Source organism: Cyprinus carpio, chromosome B20 (assembly GCF_018340385.1).
Source record: "Cyprinus carpio isolate SPL01 chromosome B20, ASM1834038v1, whole genome shotgun sequence".
NCBI classification, from domain to species: domain Eukaryota; kingdom Metazoa; phylum Chordata; class Actinopteri; order Cypriniformes; family Cyprinidae; genus Cyprinus; species Cyprinus carpio.
In genome coordinates this window covers 25365338-25385393 of record NC_056616.1, presented here as the reverse complement: position 1 = coordinate 25385393, position 20056 = coordinate 25365338, and the positions used below count along the sequence as shown (strand labels likewise).

Below are 20056 nucleotides of genomic sequence, written 5' to 3'. Positions count from 1 at the left end.
ATATAAAAATTAAAGTACTTTCAAACATAATGTTTAAAAAAAATAACAATTAATTAAAATGATAAATACACACACAAAAATAAACAAAAAAAAAAAGATTCAAAAGCGAAAAAAAAAACAAACATAATAATAAAATAAGAAGAATATGACTAATTATTATAAAAAAAAAAATAAAATCCAAAGTTTCCTTTAATTTTGTTACTTAAAATGACTACATAAAATGATAAAAATTAATACTTTCTAAATAAATAATATATAAAATGATATATATATACATAATAAATATATAAAACGACGAATATACTAAATTATATATAATTTTGTTACTATAAATACAATAAAATAATAAATAAATATATATATCAATTTGATTTATTTTAACTTTGTGTATTGAAATAACTAAAAAATAATAAAAAGAAATCTGAAAAGTAATAAAGACTGCATCACTGTAAATAAATCCTTTAATTCAGAGATTTAAGTTCAAGCTTAGATATTAATTAGTGGTGTTTGTGAGCATCATCACTATACTGTATATATAATGACTGTGACACTTTCCTCTTCTGGTGATGTCATCGAGGCCGGGTGGGAGGGGAAAAATAACCAATTAACCCATAAAGCAGTTTAACATTCTCCATTCAATCAAATCCTGTCAAAGCCTTGCTACACATTCTCTGTTTCTCGTTACAGAAGTTCAGTGTAGTTTGATGTTGTTTCTGAACCTGACGAGATGGAAATACAAATGAGCCGCTCATTAAGGGTCTCATCAGAAGATGGTCGTCTGGAAAGACAAACGCTTGAATAGACGGTGGTTTGTGGCGTTTCAGATCCTCCTCTCATTCAGCATGCAGACTGTTTACAGCTGAATTTTATCTGGCAAATGAGAGAGCAGTCGGAGCGTTTTATCTTCTCCCACATGACATTATCAGGCTAAACGGAGGAGGAGAACGTGAAGAACATGAAGAAAGCAGAAACAAAAGATTCAAATACAGCAAACTGAAAGAGCAGCAAAAGACGTGATTAAGAAGAGAAGAGATAAAGTCTCTTCTGCTCAGCAAGGCTGCGTTTATTTGAGAAAAAAATACAGTAAAAATTGTGAAATATTATTACAATTTAAAATGGTTTCTATGTCAATATATAGCAAAATGTAATTTATCCATGTATAAGTTGAAGCACTAAACTGACTGAAACTCAATTAAAAATAATAAAGCTATATATATACAGTACAGACCAAAAGTTTGGAAACATTACTATTATTAATGTTTTTGAAAGAAGTTTCTTCTGCTCATCAAGCCTGCATTTATTTGATCAAAAATACAGAAAAAAACAATAATATTGTGAAATATTATTACAACTTAAAATAATAATTTTCTATTTGAATATACTTTAAAAAAATAATTTATTCCTGTGATACAAAGCTGAATTTTCAGCATCATTACTCCAGCCTTCAGTGTCACATGTAACATCCAGTCTATCACATGATCATTTAGAAATCACTTCTAATATTCTGATTTATTATGAGTGTTGGAAACAGTTCTGCTGTCTAATATATTTGATGAATAAAAGGTTAAAAAGACTGCATTTATTCAAAATAAAAAAAAAATTCTAATAATATATATTCTAATAATATATTTTCTTTACTATCACTTTTTATCAATTTAACACATCCTTGCTGAATAAAAGTATTGATTTTATTTAAAAAAAAAAAAAAAAAAAAAAAAAAAATTACTGACCCCAAATTACTGACCAGTAGTTTATATTGTTATTACAAAATATTTATATTTTAAAAACATAGCTTCTTTTTTTTTTCTATTCATCAAAGTATCCTAAAAAAGTATCACATGTTCTGAAAAAAATATTAAGCAGCAGAACTGTTTTCCAACTTTGATAATGAATCATCATATTAGAATGATTTCTAAAGATCATGTGATAATGATCCTAAAAATTCAGCTTTGCATCACAGAAATAAATGATTATTTAAAGTATAATAAATTTAAAAACAATTATTTTAAATTGTAATAATATATCACAATATTACATTTTTTTCTGTATTTTTGATCAAATAAATGCAGGCTTGATGAGCAGAAGAAACTTCTTTCAAAAACATTAAAAATAGTAATGTTTCCAAACTTTTGGTCTGTACTGTATATATATATATATATATATATATATACACACACACATACATACATTTTTATATATATTTATAAAAGTGACAAAAGGACATAAAGTGACAAAATTAACATATGAAAATATAAATGTAAAAGCTGACAGAAATAAATAAAGTACTAAATTTACTAAAACTGAAAAAAGCTATACTGAAATACAGAAAAAAAAAACCTTCAAAAGCACATGACAAAATGACAAAAAATTATGTGAAAATATAAAAATACAAAAAAATCTAACTGAAATAAATAGATTAAGTACTACATTTACTAAAAAACTAAAAAAACTAAAACAGAAATACAAATAAAGCTAATTAGAAATAAAAAAATAAAAATGGCACATAACAAAATGAACAAAAATTAAAATGACGCCTGAAATATAAAAATAAAAACTTTTTTGTAATAAATAGGTTAAAGTATCAAATTTACTAAAACTAAAAATAAAGCTAAACAGAAATATATGATTTTTTTAAAAAAAAATGACAAAAGCACACAATAAAATTGACAGCTGAAAATATAAAAATAAAAATATTTTTTGTAATAAATAGGTTAAAGTAATAAATTTACTAAAACTGAAATTATGTATATATATATATGTGTGTGTGTGTAATATATATATTTATATATAAATATGTGTGTGTGTGTGTGTGTGTGTGTGTGTGTGTGTGTATAAATGGCACATAAAATGCCTAAAACTTAAAATTAAAATGACAAATGAAAATGTAAAAATAAAAGCTAATTGAAATAAATAGGTTAACAAATAAACAAAAAAAAAACTAATTGGAAATATGAATTATAGGGGTCATATGATGCAATTTTAATTTTTCCTTTCTCTTTGGAGTGTTACAATGCCTTGTTTGTAATGGGTTTTATTGGTTTCGTCTCATCCTGCTGGGACACACATCACAGTATGGAGAGGGGCGTAACATTTCCGTCACACGCTTGAGGCATTCGGCCAATCACAACGCACTGGATAGCTGGCCAATCAGAGCACACCTTGCTTTTCAGAACGGTGAGCTTTGTAAAAATCGACATGTTTCAGAAAGGCGGGGCATAGAGTAGAAACAATAATGTACATTATATGGAAAATAATGTGTTTTTTTAACCTTAAACCGCATAAAAACATTGCATTACACCAAATACACAAAATAATGTTCTTTTTAGCAATGTCATATGACCCCTTTAATATATTAATAATAGTAAAATATTTGACATGCACGTCACTGAAGGTCAGCAATCAGACACAAGCTTCTCTTTCATCAGTTCATCAAACGCTGCTTCATCACGTCATGAGGCTCGAGATCAAGCAGAAACACCTGACCGTCTTCATTAAAAACACGCTGACCTTTCAGATCAGACGCGACACACAGACGACCATGACGTGATCGGACCGGACGATAAACACGTCAGAGCAGACTGCTCTTCATCTGTAAAAGAGCAAACGCTCATATCTCTGATTCTGTCGTGTTTCTGCGTGAATCTGCCATCGCAGCAGTTTCCTTTAAAACACAGTCCTAATAAAACATCACAAATAATTTGGGCAAGATGCCATATAATTGCTTGAAGTAAATAAATAAATCCAATTTCTCTTCAGGGCAAAATATTCCAGTTAAAGTCTCATGTTAAGTAAATTATCGCAAGTAAATGAATTCACAGTATCTGTCCTGTTTACAGCAACGGAGGCAGAAATAATCTACTGAAACACTACATCTTTGAAACTAAACAAATAACTAGCATTACATGCATGTATGTATGTATATAGATAGATAGATAGACGGATGGACAGATCGATGGATGGATGGATGCACAGACAGAAAGATAGATAGGTAGATAGATAAACGCTTCCTTATATATATATATATATATATATTCAATTTGTACTTTTTCATTTGTGGTACATGGTACATATATGTGATTGCAGTTTTTAATGGTTCATTAATGAAAAAGTTTCAAAATCCAACTTTTCTATTTCACTCTATTTACGGTCTTTTTTATTAATTAAATGCATCCTTGATAAATAAAAGTAATATTTTATTATTTAAAAGTTAAACTGATATTAAACAGAAAAACACTACTGAAATACAGTGTGTGTATATATATATATATAATATATAATATATATATATATATATATATATAACACAACACACACACACACACAAATAAAATGTGTAATTGAGTATTTAAACATCAGGTTAGTATTTCTAATACCTTTCTTTGCAATGAAGAAAATGTAATAAGTATAGTCAAGAACAATGAATGAAAAAAAGAAAGAAAGAAAATATCACAGTCCAACTGCATTACAATAATGCACTATATATATTCACCACTGGAGCTCAAAATGAAAAGTCTTTCATGTTGCAGATCTACAGCACAGCTCATGTCAAACATTCTCAGAATAAATTCATGAGTGAACATTATTATCATTATAAGATCCACCGTGTGACGAGCCGCATAACAGATCTCAAATACACTCAATGAAATGTGTTTCCAGCTGCAGACACTCTCTGTATCTATACCTGCTGTACTCCATTAAGAACTCATGTAATTCAGCACAAACAATCTACATTATCAAAAAATAAATAAAACAAACCAAAAATAAAAAACCTGGCATGGCATGGAAAAAAATAATATATATATATATATATATGAAGAAGAAAAAAAATCACGCGTTTAATCACACTAATATATGGACATCATATATATATATATATATATATGAAGAAGAAAAAAAATCACGCGTTTAATCACACTAAAAACTCACACACATGCTTTTCCAGAGTACAGGACATCATGATCACAACACACACTCAGAATGTGATTTCTGTGATGTCTCCATATGAGCAACACTAAATTAATAATAAAAAACTGAATTAAAACCTTTTCATTAACTGGAAAAAACTAAACTAAATTAAATATTTGTTGTTAATCAAAAAAAAATAACAAATAATAACATAAAAAAAAAAAATATATATATATATATATATATATATATATATATATATATATATATATATATAAAGAAAAAATGTAACCACAACCCAAATTAAAAACAAAACAAAACTAAAAATACTTTCGTTAAAGAAAAAAAAGAAAAAATGTAACCACAACCCCAATTCCAGAGAAGTTGGGAAGTTTTGTAAAATGCAATGAAATCAAGAACCTGATTTGTTAGTTCTCTTTAACTTTTATCTATTGACGAAAGTACAAAGAAAAGCTTTCCAAAGTTTTCACTGACCAACGTAAATGTATTTTGTAAATATGAACAACTTTTGAATTTGATGGCTGCAACACACTCAGACACACGTTTAACACTGCGTCACTTCAACCTTCCTTTTAATTACAACGTTTCATTGTTTGGGAACTGAGGATACTAATTGTTAAAGTTCTGCAAGCAAAATTTGTGTCCAGTCTCGCTTGATACAAGACTTCAGAAGCTCAGCGGTCTTTGATCGTCGTTGTCGGTTTTCTCCTTTTCATGACTGGTCATGCATTTCCAGTTGGAGACAGATCTGGACTGATCTAACACATTCACTCTGAGTCTATGAAACCATGCTGTTGTAGTACATGCAGAATGAGAGCTTGTCTTGAAATAATAACCATGGCCCTCCCATGAAAGATATCATTTTGATGGTAGTACATATCTCTGTACAATCCCAGTATATGCCTCCATGTCAATAGTACCTTCGCACATAAGCCAGACACCCGCTGTTTGCACTGACGCACCCCCATACCATGACAGACATTTGCTTTTACCTCTGACACTGATGAAAGTCTGGATGGTCTCTTTGGTCTTTGGCACTGAGAACTCAAAATCCATTTTTCCTGGAAACAAGCTGAAATGTGGACTCATCTGAGAACAGCACACATTTTCATTTTGATGATCTGAGATGAGCTCTGGTCCAGGACCTGGCAGCAGCGCTGCATAGAACTGATGTATAGCTTTCTCCTCGAGTAACAGAGATTCAAGTTGCATTTCTTAATGCAGCAGCAGACTGTGGTAAATGACAATGGTTTTCTGAAGTAGTCCTGAACCCATGTGGCTATATTTAACACCACAGCATGACGGGTTCTTACGCAATTTCATCTGAGTGGTCAAAGGTCACACACATTCAACTGAGGTTTCCTACCTTGCCATACATGTAGTGAGATTTCTCTGGATTCCCTGAATCTTTTCACAATATTATGTATGGAAGTTGGTCAAAAACGTAAATAAAGTTCTGAGCCATGATCCAGCTTTGCATGCAAATACTGAGATGCTCTTTTTATACCCAAACATGATACCTTGACCTATTACCAGTTCACCTGCTTACTTTGAACTGTTTCAAAACAGTTTAACTTGGATATTCTATAACTTTTTCACTTTAATTTAGCCTCTGTCACCACTTTTTTGGAATGTGTTGCAGCTGTCAAAGACAAAATTTGTTAATATTTACAAAATACATTTACGTTGGTCAGTGAAAACTTTGGAAATCTTTTATTTGTACTTTTGTCAATTAAATAAAAGTTAGAGAGAATTAACAAATCACAGATTCTTGATTGTATTGCAATTTAAAAAATGGCCCAACTTCTCTGGAATTGGGGTTGCAAGATCTTTTCGTTAACTTAAATAAAAATAAAAAAAAATAAAAGTGAAATGAAAAATTTTCAGTAACTAAAATTATAATAAAAAATAAATTATTTTTATTAACAAAAATAAAAATACAGACTGAATTAAAACCTTTTTGTTAGCTGAAATAAAACTAAATTAAAATATTTAAGTTAACTGAACTCAAAATAAAACAACAGTGAAAGTAAGATATATATTTTCAATATACAGCGGGTAAAATAAGTATTGAACACATCACCATTTTTCTCAGTAAATATATTTCTGAAGGTGAAGTTTACTTGGAATTTTTACCAGATGTCGGTAACAACCCAAGTAATCCATACATACAAAGACAACAAAACAAATAATTTCAGAAATTAAGTTAAGGGTAATAAAATGGAATGACCCAGGGGAAAAGTATTGAACACATGAAGAAAGGGAGGTAAAAAAAAAAAAAAGCATAGAAAGCAAAGACATCAGCTGAAATCTATCAGTAATTAGAAAGCAATCCTGCCCCTCGTCAGTGGAAATTAATATTAGCTGGTTTTGTCCCAAACGGTGGCCTATAAAAAGATGTTTCATGACCAACGTATTCACACAAGAAACATTTCATGATGGGTAAAAGCAAAATGCATGCCACTAGTTTCTCCATACAGCTGTCATTACCAACAAAGGCTTTTGTATGAAGTTTTAAATAAATTTCGGTAAGCGTGTTCAATATTTTTCCCTAAGTCATTCCATTTTATTACACTTAACTTAATTTCTGAACTTATTTGTTTTGTTTTCTCTGTATGTATGGATGACTTGGATGGGTTGTTACCGACATCTGGTGAAAATTTCATGTCAATAGCACCTTTAGAAATATATTTACTAAGAAAAATGGTGACGTGGTCAATCCTTATTTTAGCCGCTGTATAGTGTGTTATAAAATCTGAAACCTTTACAAACAGCCTGCAATAAATATGAAATTATGACTAGAGAACAATAACAACAGATGGTGTAGAGAAATATGAACTTTTAAGTGATAAAGTGCAATATTGCATGAATGGAAGCCCTAGCATGATAAATAAATAAATAAAATAAAAATCTAACAATGAAAAACAAATTAAACAAACTAAACTAAGCTGCAAATTTAAATGCAAAATAAAGCATAAATTAAAACTAAATAAAAAATATATTTTAAAAACAGAAATATAAACATTTAACAACTATCACAGTCATGGATCATGTGTGTTCAGCTGCACTTGTTTCAAACACATCGCTTTATATAAGAACACGAGCCAGAGTGCTTTGTGTTCACATTTAAAGCAAATCACACTGCAGTGCACCATCCAAGTGTCTCATAGACTCAAGTGACTGTGGAGTGTTTACTAATCACTATAACGTGGATATTTAGTATGATATGAGCTGTGAAAGAGTTCCTCTGGCTGATATCGTCTGCGGCCCTGTGACTGTCCTTGTCGTGTGTAACGAGGCCGATCATAACGAATGTTTGACGGGACAGATGGAGGCTCTACCTGAGCTGTGACTTTACTCAAGGAGACTCACCTGAGGAGGAACCGTTCCCACAGAGATTCACCTGACACACACACACACACATACACTCTCTCTCTCTCTCTCACACACACACACACACACACTCACTCACTCACTCACTCACTCACACACACACACACGAAGAGCTCTGTGTCAGCCAAACGCTGCAAACTGACCCACTTTTGGAAAGCAGAGCGGATCCTTTAATCCAGAACAGGATCATGATGGAGGGCCGCTGGCTTGCCAAGAGCATGCTGGGATACTGGAGGAACAGGCCACAGCGTAAGCCATGGCAGTCTGTGGAGAAAAGCCTCCATCTGCTGAACACAGACGCCCCCGACGAGGGCTTCTCAAGGACTAGTGTGACAAACAAACACACACGTGTCTGTGTGTCCACTCGTTAGGGAGCGACTCTGCTGACTGATGAGTGTTCACAGCCAGAAACCACAAACATCTACAGCCTAAATTACACTGTTATCAGCTACTGTTTCCTAAGCATTGGGGTGCATAAGAGTACAAATTACAATCTTACACAGTGAAGGTTTTTTTTTTTTTTTTTTTTTTTACAGTGCAGGAAATTATACTAAAAAACTTATATATATATATATATATATATATATATATATATATATAATGGGAAATTGATAGAAATAAGAAGATTAATGTCACTATACAAGAACAAAACAACAACTAAAAACATGCTTGGTTTTCTCTGCACAAAATGCAATTACCTTTCTTTCTTTTTTTTCTTTCTTGCATAGAAAAATAAAAACATTTTTCATAATTAAATAAAATAAAACACATACTACAACAAATTTTGTTTATAATTATACATAAATCTATTCACATATCGCATAACATTGTTTTAATTATTATTTATTTATTTGAACAAATTCTAATAAAACATAATTTGTAATTATATATAAATATTTAAATATAGCAATATTTATTCATAAACATTTTTTATTATTTATTAATTAAATAATTATAATGATCCTAATCCTAATCATTAATGGTCATAAAAATGGTCTTGATTTTATTTGCACAAAATATGATTGTTTATATTTTTCGTATGATTGATATGACCTGAAAATTTCAACAGTACAACAAATTCTACTAATTCTTCTATAAATTCTGTATTTTTTTCTTTTTAACATTATTCATTCATGTGTACGTTATATTTTATTAGTTTTATTTATTAATTTATATTTATTTATGCATGAAAGTAATAAGAATATGACAAGAAAATATTTTATTGTCATGAAACTTAATGTCACTATGTAAAAATAATAAATAAATAAATAAATAAATAAATAAATTGTGTGGTCCTAAAAATAGGCTTCATTTTCTTTGCACAAAATATGATTGCTTTTTTTCTTATCAATTCTGGGTGAAATATGGACTGATAATATCTTCAGGCCATGTTTCATGAGATCCACCCAAATGACTTCATTGTAACGGTGCCTAATAATCATTTCAGCTGTAATGTGCCAAAAGCCAAAGGCAAAGGTATGAGATTTATGCAATTTAATTTATTTAAATTTATTTATGGATTTTTTTTCCCCAAAACAGAATTCCGGTTATTTGATATTATTTATTAACTGATATATAAAAGATAAATAATGATAGCTTATTTTTTTTTCTGGTGATTTTGGGGTGAAGTAATGTCCCGAGAGTCTGACAGTAATGTCTCTGTAATAATGATTCAGTGTAATGGAGATGAATCTGATCGTCATTCACATGCTAACAGACCAAAAGAGCCTCAAGGAGCAGCATCAGCTTCACATTTCACAGCAGAAGCCATTAAACATCTCTCCTGAACATCAGACACACAGACAGACGACTGAACAACAGAGCAGCGCAGCAAACAGAGTGCATTTCATCTGCTGCTGGTCAAAAATCTATTTAATCAATGGAGTTTTTGTCTGTTTGTTTGTTTGTTGGAATGATTCATTGCTACAAAAGACGAATGATTCTCAAATGAATCATACAGAACGATTTGCAAAATGCTTTAAATGATTGATTGATTGACACAAACTGACTAAAAAGAAAAATAATCAAATGAATCATTAACAATTCATTAATAGAAACTGAGTAAAAAGATGATTTGCCAAATGAATCATTAGTGATGTGTGTGATTCACTGACACAGACCGGCTAAAGAATGATTCCCAAATGAAGCATTAGTGATGTGTATGAATCACTGACTCGGACCGGCTAAAGAATGATTCCCAAATGAAGCATTAGTGATGTGTATGAATCACTGACTCGGACCGGCTAAAGAATGATTCCCAAATGAAGCATTAGTGATGTGTATGAATCACTGACTCGGACTGGCTAAAGAATGATTCCCAAATGAATCATTAGTGATGTGCGTGATTCACTGACTCGGACCGGCTAAAGAACGATTCCCAAATGAAGCATTAGTGATGTGTATGAATCACTGACTCGGACTGGCTAAAGAATGATTCCAAATGAATCATTAGTGATGTGCGTGATTCACTGATTCAGACCGGCTAAAGAACGATTCCCAAATGAATCATTAGTGATGTGCGTAATTCACTGTCTCAGACGGGCTACAGAACGATTCCCATATGAATCATTAGTGATGTGTGTGATTCACTGACACAGACCGGCTAAAGAACGATTCCCAAATGAAGCATTAGTGATGTGTATGAATCACTGACTCGGACTGGCTAAATAATGATTCCAAATGAATCATTAGTGAAGTGTGTGATTCACTGACTCGGACCGGCTGCAGACTGATGGTCAGCTGAAGTGTAAAGCGGAGCGGACCTCGTACGATGATGGTGGTGGATTTCTTGGCTGGGTTTCCCACGTTGTTGCTGGCGATGCAGCTGTAGACGCCGGCGTCCTCGGAGGCGATGGCGGGAAGCGTCAGAACCCCTTCCTTCATCAGGCTCTTCTCCGGCAGAGATCCGGAGCCGCTGGTCCAGGCCAGGCTCGGAGCCGGCTCTCCTCCGGTGCTGATGCAGACCAGAGACACCGTCTGGCCCGGATTCACCACGATCGGATCCTCCACCAGCAGCTTGATGGAGGCGGGAGCTGAGAAACACAGCAACCAATCAGGACTTTTGTTTCCATAAACTAAACACAAAAAAAAACAATAAAAAAAAAAATAAATGAAATAAAAAAAAAAAAAAAAAAAAAGAACTAAAATGAGTCTAAATAAACTAAATTATACAGACATTAATAAAAACTGATAAAAAACTAAAACTTTTACTAAAATAAAAGTGAAAAGTGAAAAAAATAAATAAAATCCAATTCAAAACATCAAGAGAAATTAAAATGTTATTAAAACTAATAAAATTGTTTTCTTTAACTGGAATAAAGCTATATAAAATAAATAATAAAAAAGAATAAAAATAAATAAACAAACAAGTTATTTTAGCTACTTGCCGAGGCAATATTTCTAAATTTCGTTTGGTTTAATTTGAAGTACTAAAATAAATAAAACTAAGTAAACTAAAACTAATAAATAAAAACTATATAGACATAAAAAACTAATATAAATGAGAAAAAAACAACAATGTTATTAAAACTTTAACTGAAATTAAAGTGAAAACAGAAAATATATTAAAAAATATATGTAATTCATAATATTATCAAAAATATGTTAGTAAGTTATTAGTCACTGATCTTAAGTCACTACTATGGTTAGCTACTAAAACTACTAAAATTGTTCTCTTTAACTGAAATAAAGCTATACAGTAAGAAAAAAAAAAAAAAACAACAAAAAAAACAAAACAAAAAAAAAAAAAAAAAAAAAAAATTTCAAAAACTCAACTACTTGCAAAGCAACATTTCTCCTTGTCATTCGGTTTATTTGGAATTAGTAAAATAAATAAAACTAACTAAATCTAATAATAATAATAAAAAAATAATAATGTAGACATAAAAAAATATATAAAAAATGTTAAAACACACAACAAAGTTATTAAAAATGTAACCAAAAATAATGTGAAAACTAAACATTTTGTATTATTAGTCCAATTTTAAATAAAAATGTTAAAAATTTCCATAAAATAAAGAGTGAATAATTTTTTTTTCCCACTGGAATTGGAAGGAACTGTTGATTCAAAAATAAAAAAAAATTAAAAAAAAAAAAAAAAAAAAAAAAAAAAAAATAAAAAAATATCAGACTCTTTAAGAGCCTCACCAGTTTTATTGGTGAGTCTGAAGACGACTCTGCGGTCGGCGATGCCGCACACGTTCCTGATGGAGGCGATGCAGCTGTAGTTGGCGTAGTCCTTGGGTCTCAGGTTCTTCAGCTTCAAGATCTTGGTTTCCCCCTGGAGCTCAGAGCGACAGACAGAAAGACGTGTGCAAATGTGTGCTCCACAACACATACGTACTGCAGGAGAGTGATGCATTACACACACACACACACACACACACACACACACACACACACACACACACACCTCCTGTTAAACCATTCTCACCGAGTGCACTTTACACAACATCTGCATGAACAATATCTGATGACAACAACTGCTCAGTACCTAAATCTAGTCGCTTTATTTGTTCGCATTTGCTACATGAATCTTTAACACTTTTGAAAACATTAAATCTGAGATGTGATGAGACGAGACATTTTGCCGTTTTGCATTTTTAACATATTTGGCAAAAGAATAAAAGCATTTTAAAAAAATAAAATAAATAAAAACATTGTTTCCAAATAGTTCCAATATATTATAACATTTTTAATACATATTATTATTCATAACTTGATTATGAGATTTTTATTATATATTTAATAAATAATATGTTAATATTACATGTAATATTATATGTATGTATATGTAATTTAAATACATATATAAATAAATCCTAAATTTAGGCCTAAATATTTTCCACCAGCTTCCACAGAGTTTACTAAAGAGCCACCTGACCAGCATTATTTTAGTATCAATGAAATACTACTGTGGTTTTTATTAACAGTTTGCATTATTTATTTCTTTATTAAGTTTTAGTGTATGCATTTTTTAGTACATTATTTAGTGCGTTTTTTATATATATATTTTAACAATTTGCCATTTTTATCATATTTATTGTAAATATGTCTATTTTTAATTTTACTATTTATGTTGTTGCTATTATTATTATTATTATTATTATTATTATTATTTTAGTAAAATAAAATTAGAAATGTTTCCTTGGGAACTTGTTGAATTAAAATAAGTTAGTTTTTATTTTTAGAATTTATTTTATTTCAAGTAATGAAATGTTTTTATGGTTGTAGTTTAAGTTAACTTTAATAACCCTGTATCTGGCAGATCATCAAGCACTAAATCCTGATGTTTAAAATAAAAATAAAAACTGCACGAACTTCCTCTCACGACAGCAGTCACGTGATATGATGCGTGTTTAATAGAGAAGGGTATTCCTGCACAACCGGAGGCTGCAGTTTCAGGACCGCGGTTAACTAGGGTCCTAGAACTGCGGTCCTAGATCTGTGGTCCTGAAATTGCAGCCTCCAGTTGTGCAGGAACATACTATTGTGGTTTAATAAAGCGTGAGGAACGCAGCGTTGATCATCATTAATCTGGATCTCATTTCGCTTCCACTGCAAATCCATTCAGCCGCTCCTCGTTTCAAAGCCAACCTTTGGTGTTTTAATTTGCGGAAGCGATAGCAGCTTATCGCGTTCGCCGCGCGTCACAGACGCAGGGGGTCTTTAGGCTGCGGTCTTCAGATGGTTAGCAGACGCGGCGGCGCTTTGATGCCGATTACAATATCACACACTTTCATATTCCATTGACATATTCATACTCAACCTCCCCAACATCAGTCTATAGCTGCGTCTGTCTGATATCAGTGCACAGAGTAAAAACACACCAACCAGATAAAAGAGAAGTGTGTGTGTGTGTGTGTGCGTGTGCGTGTGTGTGTGTGTGTGTGTTGTCTGATGAATCTGTTAGATGATGATGCAGTAAATGCAGCTTCATGAGCTCTTTGAATAGTGCACATGAAAACGCAACATACGACAAACATCTCTGTAGGTTTGTAAAGAGAAATCTGTGGTCAACAAAATAGAAACATTTCAAAAGAGGAGTGGTTTGCGGCCAAAATAAAAGCTCTGTGGTTTACTGTTTGAAAGCAAAAAAATAAAATATAAAGTAAAAATAAATAAATAAATAAATAAATAAAAATAATAATTGTTTAATTAATATATAATAAAATGTAAATAAATTATATTATACAATACATATATAATTAGTATTATTATATTAGTGTTAAATAATTTTATTATAATAATAATAACAAATAATATTATAAATGTTCTTGAAATATTATTTTAAAATAATAATTATTTTTCGTTCATTTGTATATTTCATAATAAATGTAATTTATACTAAATATTTCACAGTTATATAGAGTACATTAATTATTATAATTTTATTAAATAATAATAATAATAATAACTGCAATTAGATTTGTTTCTCCAATATTTTCTGCCTATATTTTTAATTAAATAATGCATTCTTCATAAATATCACAATATTTATATTAATAAAATGAACATCAAGTGAAAAAAAAAACACACATTTCAGTTCAGCTAGTCGCCAAGCTAACACTTCAGCCAGAATTTCCATTTGTGTAAATTGCTAAAATAATTACAACTAAAACAAAAATTTTATAAAAGTATAGACATATATAAAAAGAATACAAATTTTAAAAAAATGGTAAAATTATAATTATAAAAAATTTTAAAAGAAACAAAAAAAAAATAAAAAAGAAAAAATATAAAAAAAAATAAAAAAATAATACTATAAAAAAACAACACTGATGTGGCATATAGTTTGTAAAAACAGTGTCCATGCAGCACAGAAGCAGTTACAGGTATATTTGTAGCAATAGCCAACAATACATTGTATGGGTCACAATTATACATTTCTCTTTTATGACAAAAATCATTAGGATATTAAGTAAAGATCATGTTCCATGAAGATATTTAGTAAATTTCCTACCATAAATATATCAAAATTAATTTCTGATTAGTAATATGCATTAAGAACTTAATTTGGACAACTTTAAAGGTGATTTTCTCAATATTTTGATTTTTTTTTTTGCTCACACATACAACAAATTTTCAAAAACGGCCTGACACATATTGTCCTCCTAACAAACCACACATCAATGGAGAGATTATTTATTCAGCTTTCAGATCATGTATACATCTCAGAACACCTTAGCAGCCAGTTTGAGATGCCCCGTTGTGATTAGCACAGGTAAACATCGCAGAAACACCTCGTTCTGCTCATAGCGTGACATCTCAGTAAGTGCTGTGAGAAGGGACTGGCTTTCCAGTGACAAACACACGATAAAGAGAAACAGACACAGTTATAGCTGTTCTCCTGACAACTACAGCCAAAATAACACACGCTAGCAACGCGCTTCTGTGAAACAGCAGCTGACGTTTAGCCACAAAACAAATGAGAAAGGCTTGAGACGTGGCGATCTGAGGCGCTCGGCGGGGAAGAGAGCACACAGCTACATGCTACGACGTGCTAATTACTAGCATCATCTCGTGCTGAGTTTAAAATGACTATGAAAAACAGTAAAACCGGCCGGCTATCAGGTCTTCATGTAGTGAACTACCACAGAGAACGAGTGCCTCAAGCAGATGAAGTTAATTAAACTGATTCTAGTCCAGCTAAACAGAAATATTACAACTAACAGTTTACTTTTCACTTCAACCAACAGAAAGTACTAGAGTATTACCATGCTTTTAAGACTAAGATGGTATTTTTTTAACATCTCTTCTGAAGTCTTTTCTGCTCACAAAGGCTATGTTTGTTTGATCACAAATACAGTAAAAACAGTGAAATATTGCTACAGTGTAAAACAGCTGTTTTCTATTTCCATCAGACAAAAGAATAATTTAAAAAGTAATTGCAAGTTTATATATTTCAATTTTAAGAAAAAATGTTAGAATTGCAAGAAATAAAATTGTAATTATAAGAAAAATGTCAGAATTGCGAGAAATAAAAATGCAATTCTAAGAAAAAAATTACAATTGTGCAGAAAAACTTACAATTCTTTTAAAAATACAGAATTGTAATATTAAACTCAGAATTGGAAAAAAATAGACTTGCAATTATAAGAAACAAACAAGAATAGTGAGATTTTAACTCAGAAATAAGGAAAAATAAACTCGCAATTCTAAAAAAAAAAAAAAAAAAATGTCAGAATTATGAGAAATTGCAGTTATAAGAAAAAAGTAAGCGTTACGAGATTTTAACTTTAAAATTTAAATTGGGAAAAATAAACTTGCAATGCTAAAAAAAATTGTGAGAAATAAAATTTTAATCCTGAGAAAAATGGTTAGAACTGCAAGAAATATAATTGCAATTCTTAGAAAAACTCAGTATTGCAAGAAATAAACTTGCAATTCTAAGAAAAATGTCAGAACTCTGTGAAATAAAATCGCAATTCTTTAAAAAACTTAGAATTACGAGAAATAAACTTGCAATAAAAAAAATCAGAATTGCAAGAAATAAACTTTCAATTCTAAGAAAAATGTCAGAATTGTGAGAAATAAAATTGCAATTCTAAGAAAAAAATAGAATTACGACTAATAAACTTGCAATTTTAAGAAAACCTCAGAATTGCGGCACCACCGTCGACCCCAGGAGATTAAACTTTGTGCATTTGCAGTTGCAAGAAATTTAATTGTAATTCTAAAAAGTTACAATTTTGACTTTTTCAAGGCATCTTTGCTAAAATAAAAATATTTCTTTGGTATAGAAGTGTATTATGATTTGCATATATTATTTTTATTAATTTAACAGATATACATGCTAGAGTCTGAAAACACAGTATTACTGCAGTATTTAGAGCAAGGGTTACATTCTTACCTGGGTAAAGAAGGGCTCGTAGATCTCCACACCTTTATCGGAGCCTTGCGAGAGAACATCTCGTCCGCGGTACCAGCTGTAGCGGATGGGAGGGTTGGAGTTAGCGACGCAGCGCAGAAACACCGTCCGCTCGTAGTAGAACTGCTCTTTAGCTTCACCGATACTCTGATGAACCGTCACCACAGGCTCGTCCAGATCTGGCCAGACAAAAACACAACACACGGTCACACAACTCACCGCAGAAGACAAAGAGTCATGAACGTTCATTTGAAAACAACTGTTCTAAATAAATAAATAAAAAGAGAGAAATATAGAGAAGTAGAGGATATTTCATACTTTTTCATCCACATGTAACACGATTCCACATTAAAAACAAATTCCTCCAAAAAGAGTGAAAACAATTCTATACTTGAAATTCATTGACTGTGTATAAACAAGCGATTAGTTGACAGAAGAGACTGATGGCTGCGCGTGAGTGTTTTGTGTAATACTTGTTTATAGATCTGCTGTTTGAATTATTACTTGCTGCTAGGAAGGAATATTTCGTTTCCTGCCTATTTCTACTTTGCATTTTCATTGGCGTTTGTATTTTTGATTGCACTTACTGCTAATTATAATAATTGCCCTTGCTAGTCTGTGTAATTTGCATTGCGCCCTTCCGGCATTAAAGTGTGAACTGTAGTTTCAATTTGAGGAATTGCCCTGCTATAGGCTATTGGCTGTGATAAATAGAAGGTGGCCACAGCTGTTTTCACTTTAATTTCTTAGACTGTGGATTATCTGATGTCTGTGCGCTGACGTGGAAGCATCAACAGAAGCATTCAGCTCTCCTTGTGTGAAGACCAATGAGTGTAAAGACCTGCGACTTTACCTGCGCAACTTCACCGAGCAACAAAACCGGCAAGGCACTTCTTTTCTGTCCTCTCTTTTCCACCTCTATCATGTGTATCCAAACCATTCCAGTTGTCTCTCGACAACGCTCTAACGTCACACGCAGACGGCAATGCAATGTTGCTAACCTGCATCCTATCTCTACATCCTCTACTGCATGTCTTTCTTTCTCTGGAATTGTCAGTCAGCTGTCAACAAAGCAGACTTAATTTCTGCTTTTTCCTTAAACTGACTGAGACCTGGATTTGTCCAGAAGAATCAGCAACCCCAGCTACTCTCTCTAACAATTACTCTTTCTCTCACACCCCCCATCAGGTTGGCTGGGGTGGGGGCACTGGTCTGCTCATTTCTAACAATTGGAAATACTTAACCCATTCTCCCCTATGCAATTATAACTCATTTGAATCTCATGTGATCACTGTAACAGCTCCTATAAAACTCCAGGTTGTGGTAATTTACCGCCCTCCTGGGCAAATTCCATCCACCTTCCTAGAGGAGCTGGATGGGCTGCTGTCCTCATTCCCGGTGGATGGCAGTCCACTTTAAGTCTTTGGTGACTTCAGCATTCATCTGGACAAGCCTTATGCTACAGACTTCCACTCACTCATTGCTTTATTCGATCTCAAACAACTTACCACTACAAGTACGCACAAATCAGGCAAGCAACTTGACTTAATTTACACACACAGTTGTATTGCAGAGAACATTCTGGTAAAACCCCTACATATCTCTGACCATTTCTTCATTACATTTAAACTACATTTTGATACCTGTGTGCCACCAACCCCTATACCGGTTACTTTTAGACAAAAGACATCTTTCCTCTGTAGTATCCTCCTCTCTTCCCTCACCTACCCATTTCTCATCTCTGGATGTGAATGCTGCAGCTGACACTTTATGCTCTACTTTAAACTCTTGTCTAAATGATATTTGTCCTCTCTCCTCCAGGCCATCACAGGCTGCCCCTTCTAACCCCTGGTTATCCGATGTTCTTCGTGAGCATCGGACCAAACTCAGGGCAGCAAAGAGAAAATGGTGCAAATCAAAAGATCCGCCAGATCTGAGTATCTATCAGTCTTTGCTTTCATCTTTCTCTGCTGAAGTCCATACTGCCTAATCTTCATCCTTCCACAACAAGATCAACAGTGCCCCAGACACACGTAATCTTTTCAAAACATTCAATTCTCTCCTCTGTCCCCCTCCACCAATTCTATAACAGCCGATGATTTCGCCACATTCTTCACAGACAAAACTAGAACAATCAGTAGTCAATTCTCAGCCCAACACACACAAGACCTCAAACCAACCACATCCACTGCTAAAACTCCTATCTTCTCATCTGTCCCCTCACTGAGGCAGAAGTATCAAAACTTCCCCTCTCCAGACACCCTACAACGTGCCCTCTAGACCCAGTCCCCTCACACCTCCTCCAAACAATCTCTCCTACACTCTTACCAGCACTCACACACATCATCAACACGTCTCTCCTCACAGGCACCTTTCCCTCTGCATTCAAGCAGGCTCTGTAACCCCACTGCTCAAGAAACCTACATTAAACACTTCACTTACAGATAGCTACAGACCCGTCTCTCTCCTTCCATTCATAGCGAAAACCCTCGAAAGAGTTGTTTTCAACCAGATATCATTGTTTCTCTCACAGAACAACAAACTCGACGTTAACCAGTCAGGTTTCAGGAGTGGCCATTCAACTGAGACTGTGCTACTGTCAGTCACGGAAGCCCTGTGGATTGCAAAAGCTGATTCCAAATCATCAGTTCTTATTCTGCTGGATCTATCTGCTGCTTTTGACACTGTCTATCATCAGATCCTCCTGTCTGCTCTCATCACTGGGCATCACAGGGATTCCACTTCCCTGGTTTGAATCCTATCTCACTGGTAGGTCTTTCAGGGTGTCTTGGGGAGGGGAGGTATCCAAAGCACATCAACTGGTCACTGGGGTTCCTCAGGGATCAGTTCTTGGACCCCTCCTCTTCT

The 20056-nt window shown here is 32.6% G+C and overlaps 1 protein-coding gene across 4 annotated transcripts in view; it reads right to left on the bottom strand.

The window, feature by feature from the left end:
- LOC109076428 (MAM domain-containing glycosylphosphatidylinositol anchor protein 2-like) overlaps nucleotides 1-20056 on the bottom strand; it is a 156156-nt gene that overhangs the window by 52926 nt on the left and 83174 nt on the right. For 2 of the 4 annotated variants that reach the window (XM_042746467.1, XM_042746469.1), the window contains exons 4-6: nucleotides 17171-17367; nucleotides 12466-12604; nucleotides 11082-11351 (exon numbers count right to left, since the gene is read on the bottom strand). In XM_042746467.1, the coding sequence (XP_042602401.1) occupies nucleotides 11082-11351; nucleotides 12466-12604; nucleotides 17171-17367 (606 nt within the window). The remainder of the gene's footprint in view (nucleotides 1-11081; nucleotides 11352-12465; nucleotides 12605-17170; nucleotides 17368-20056) is intronic. The other 2 variants (XM_042746468.1, XM_042746470.1) reach the window with 1 other exon arrangement.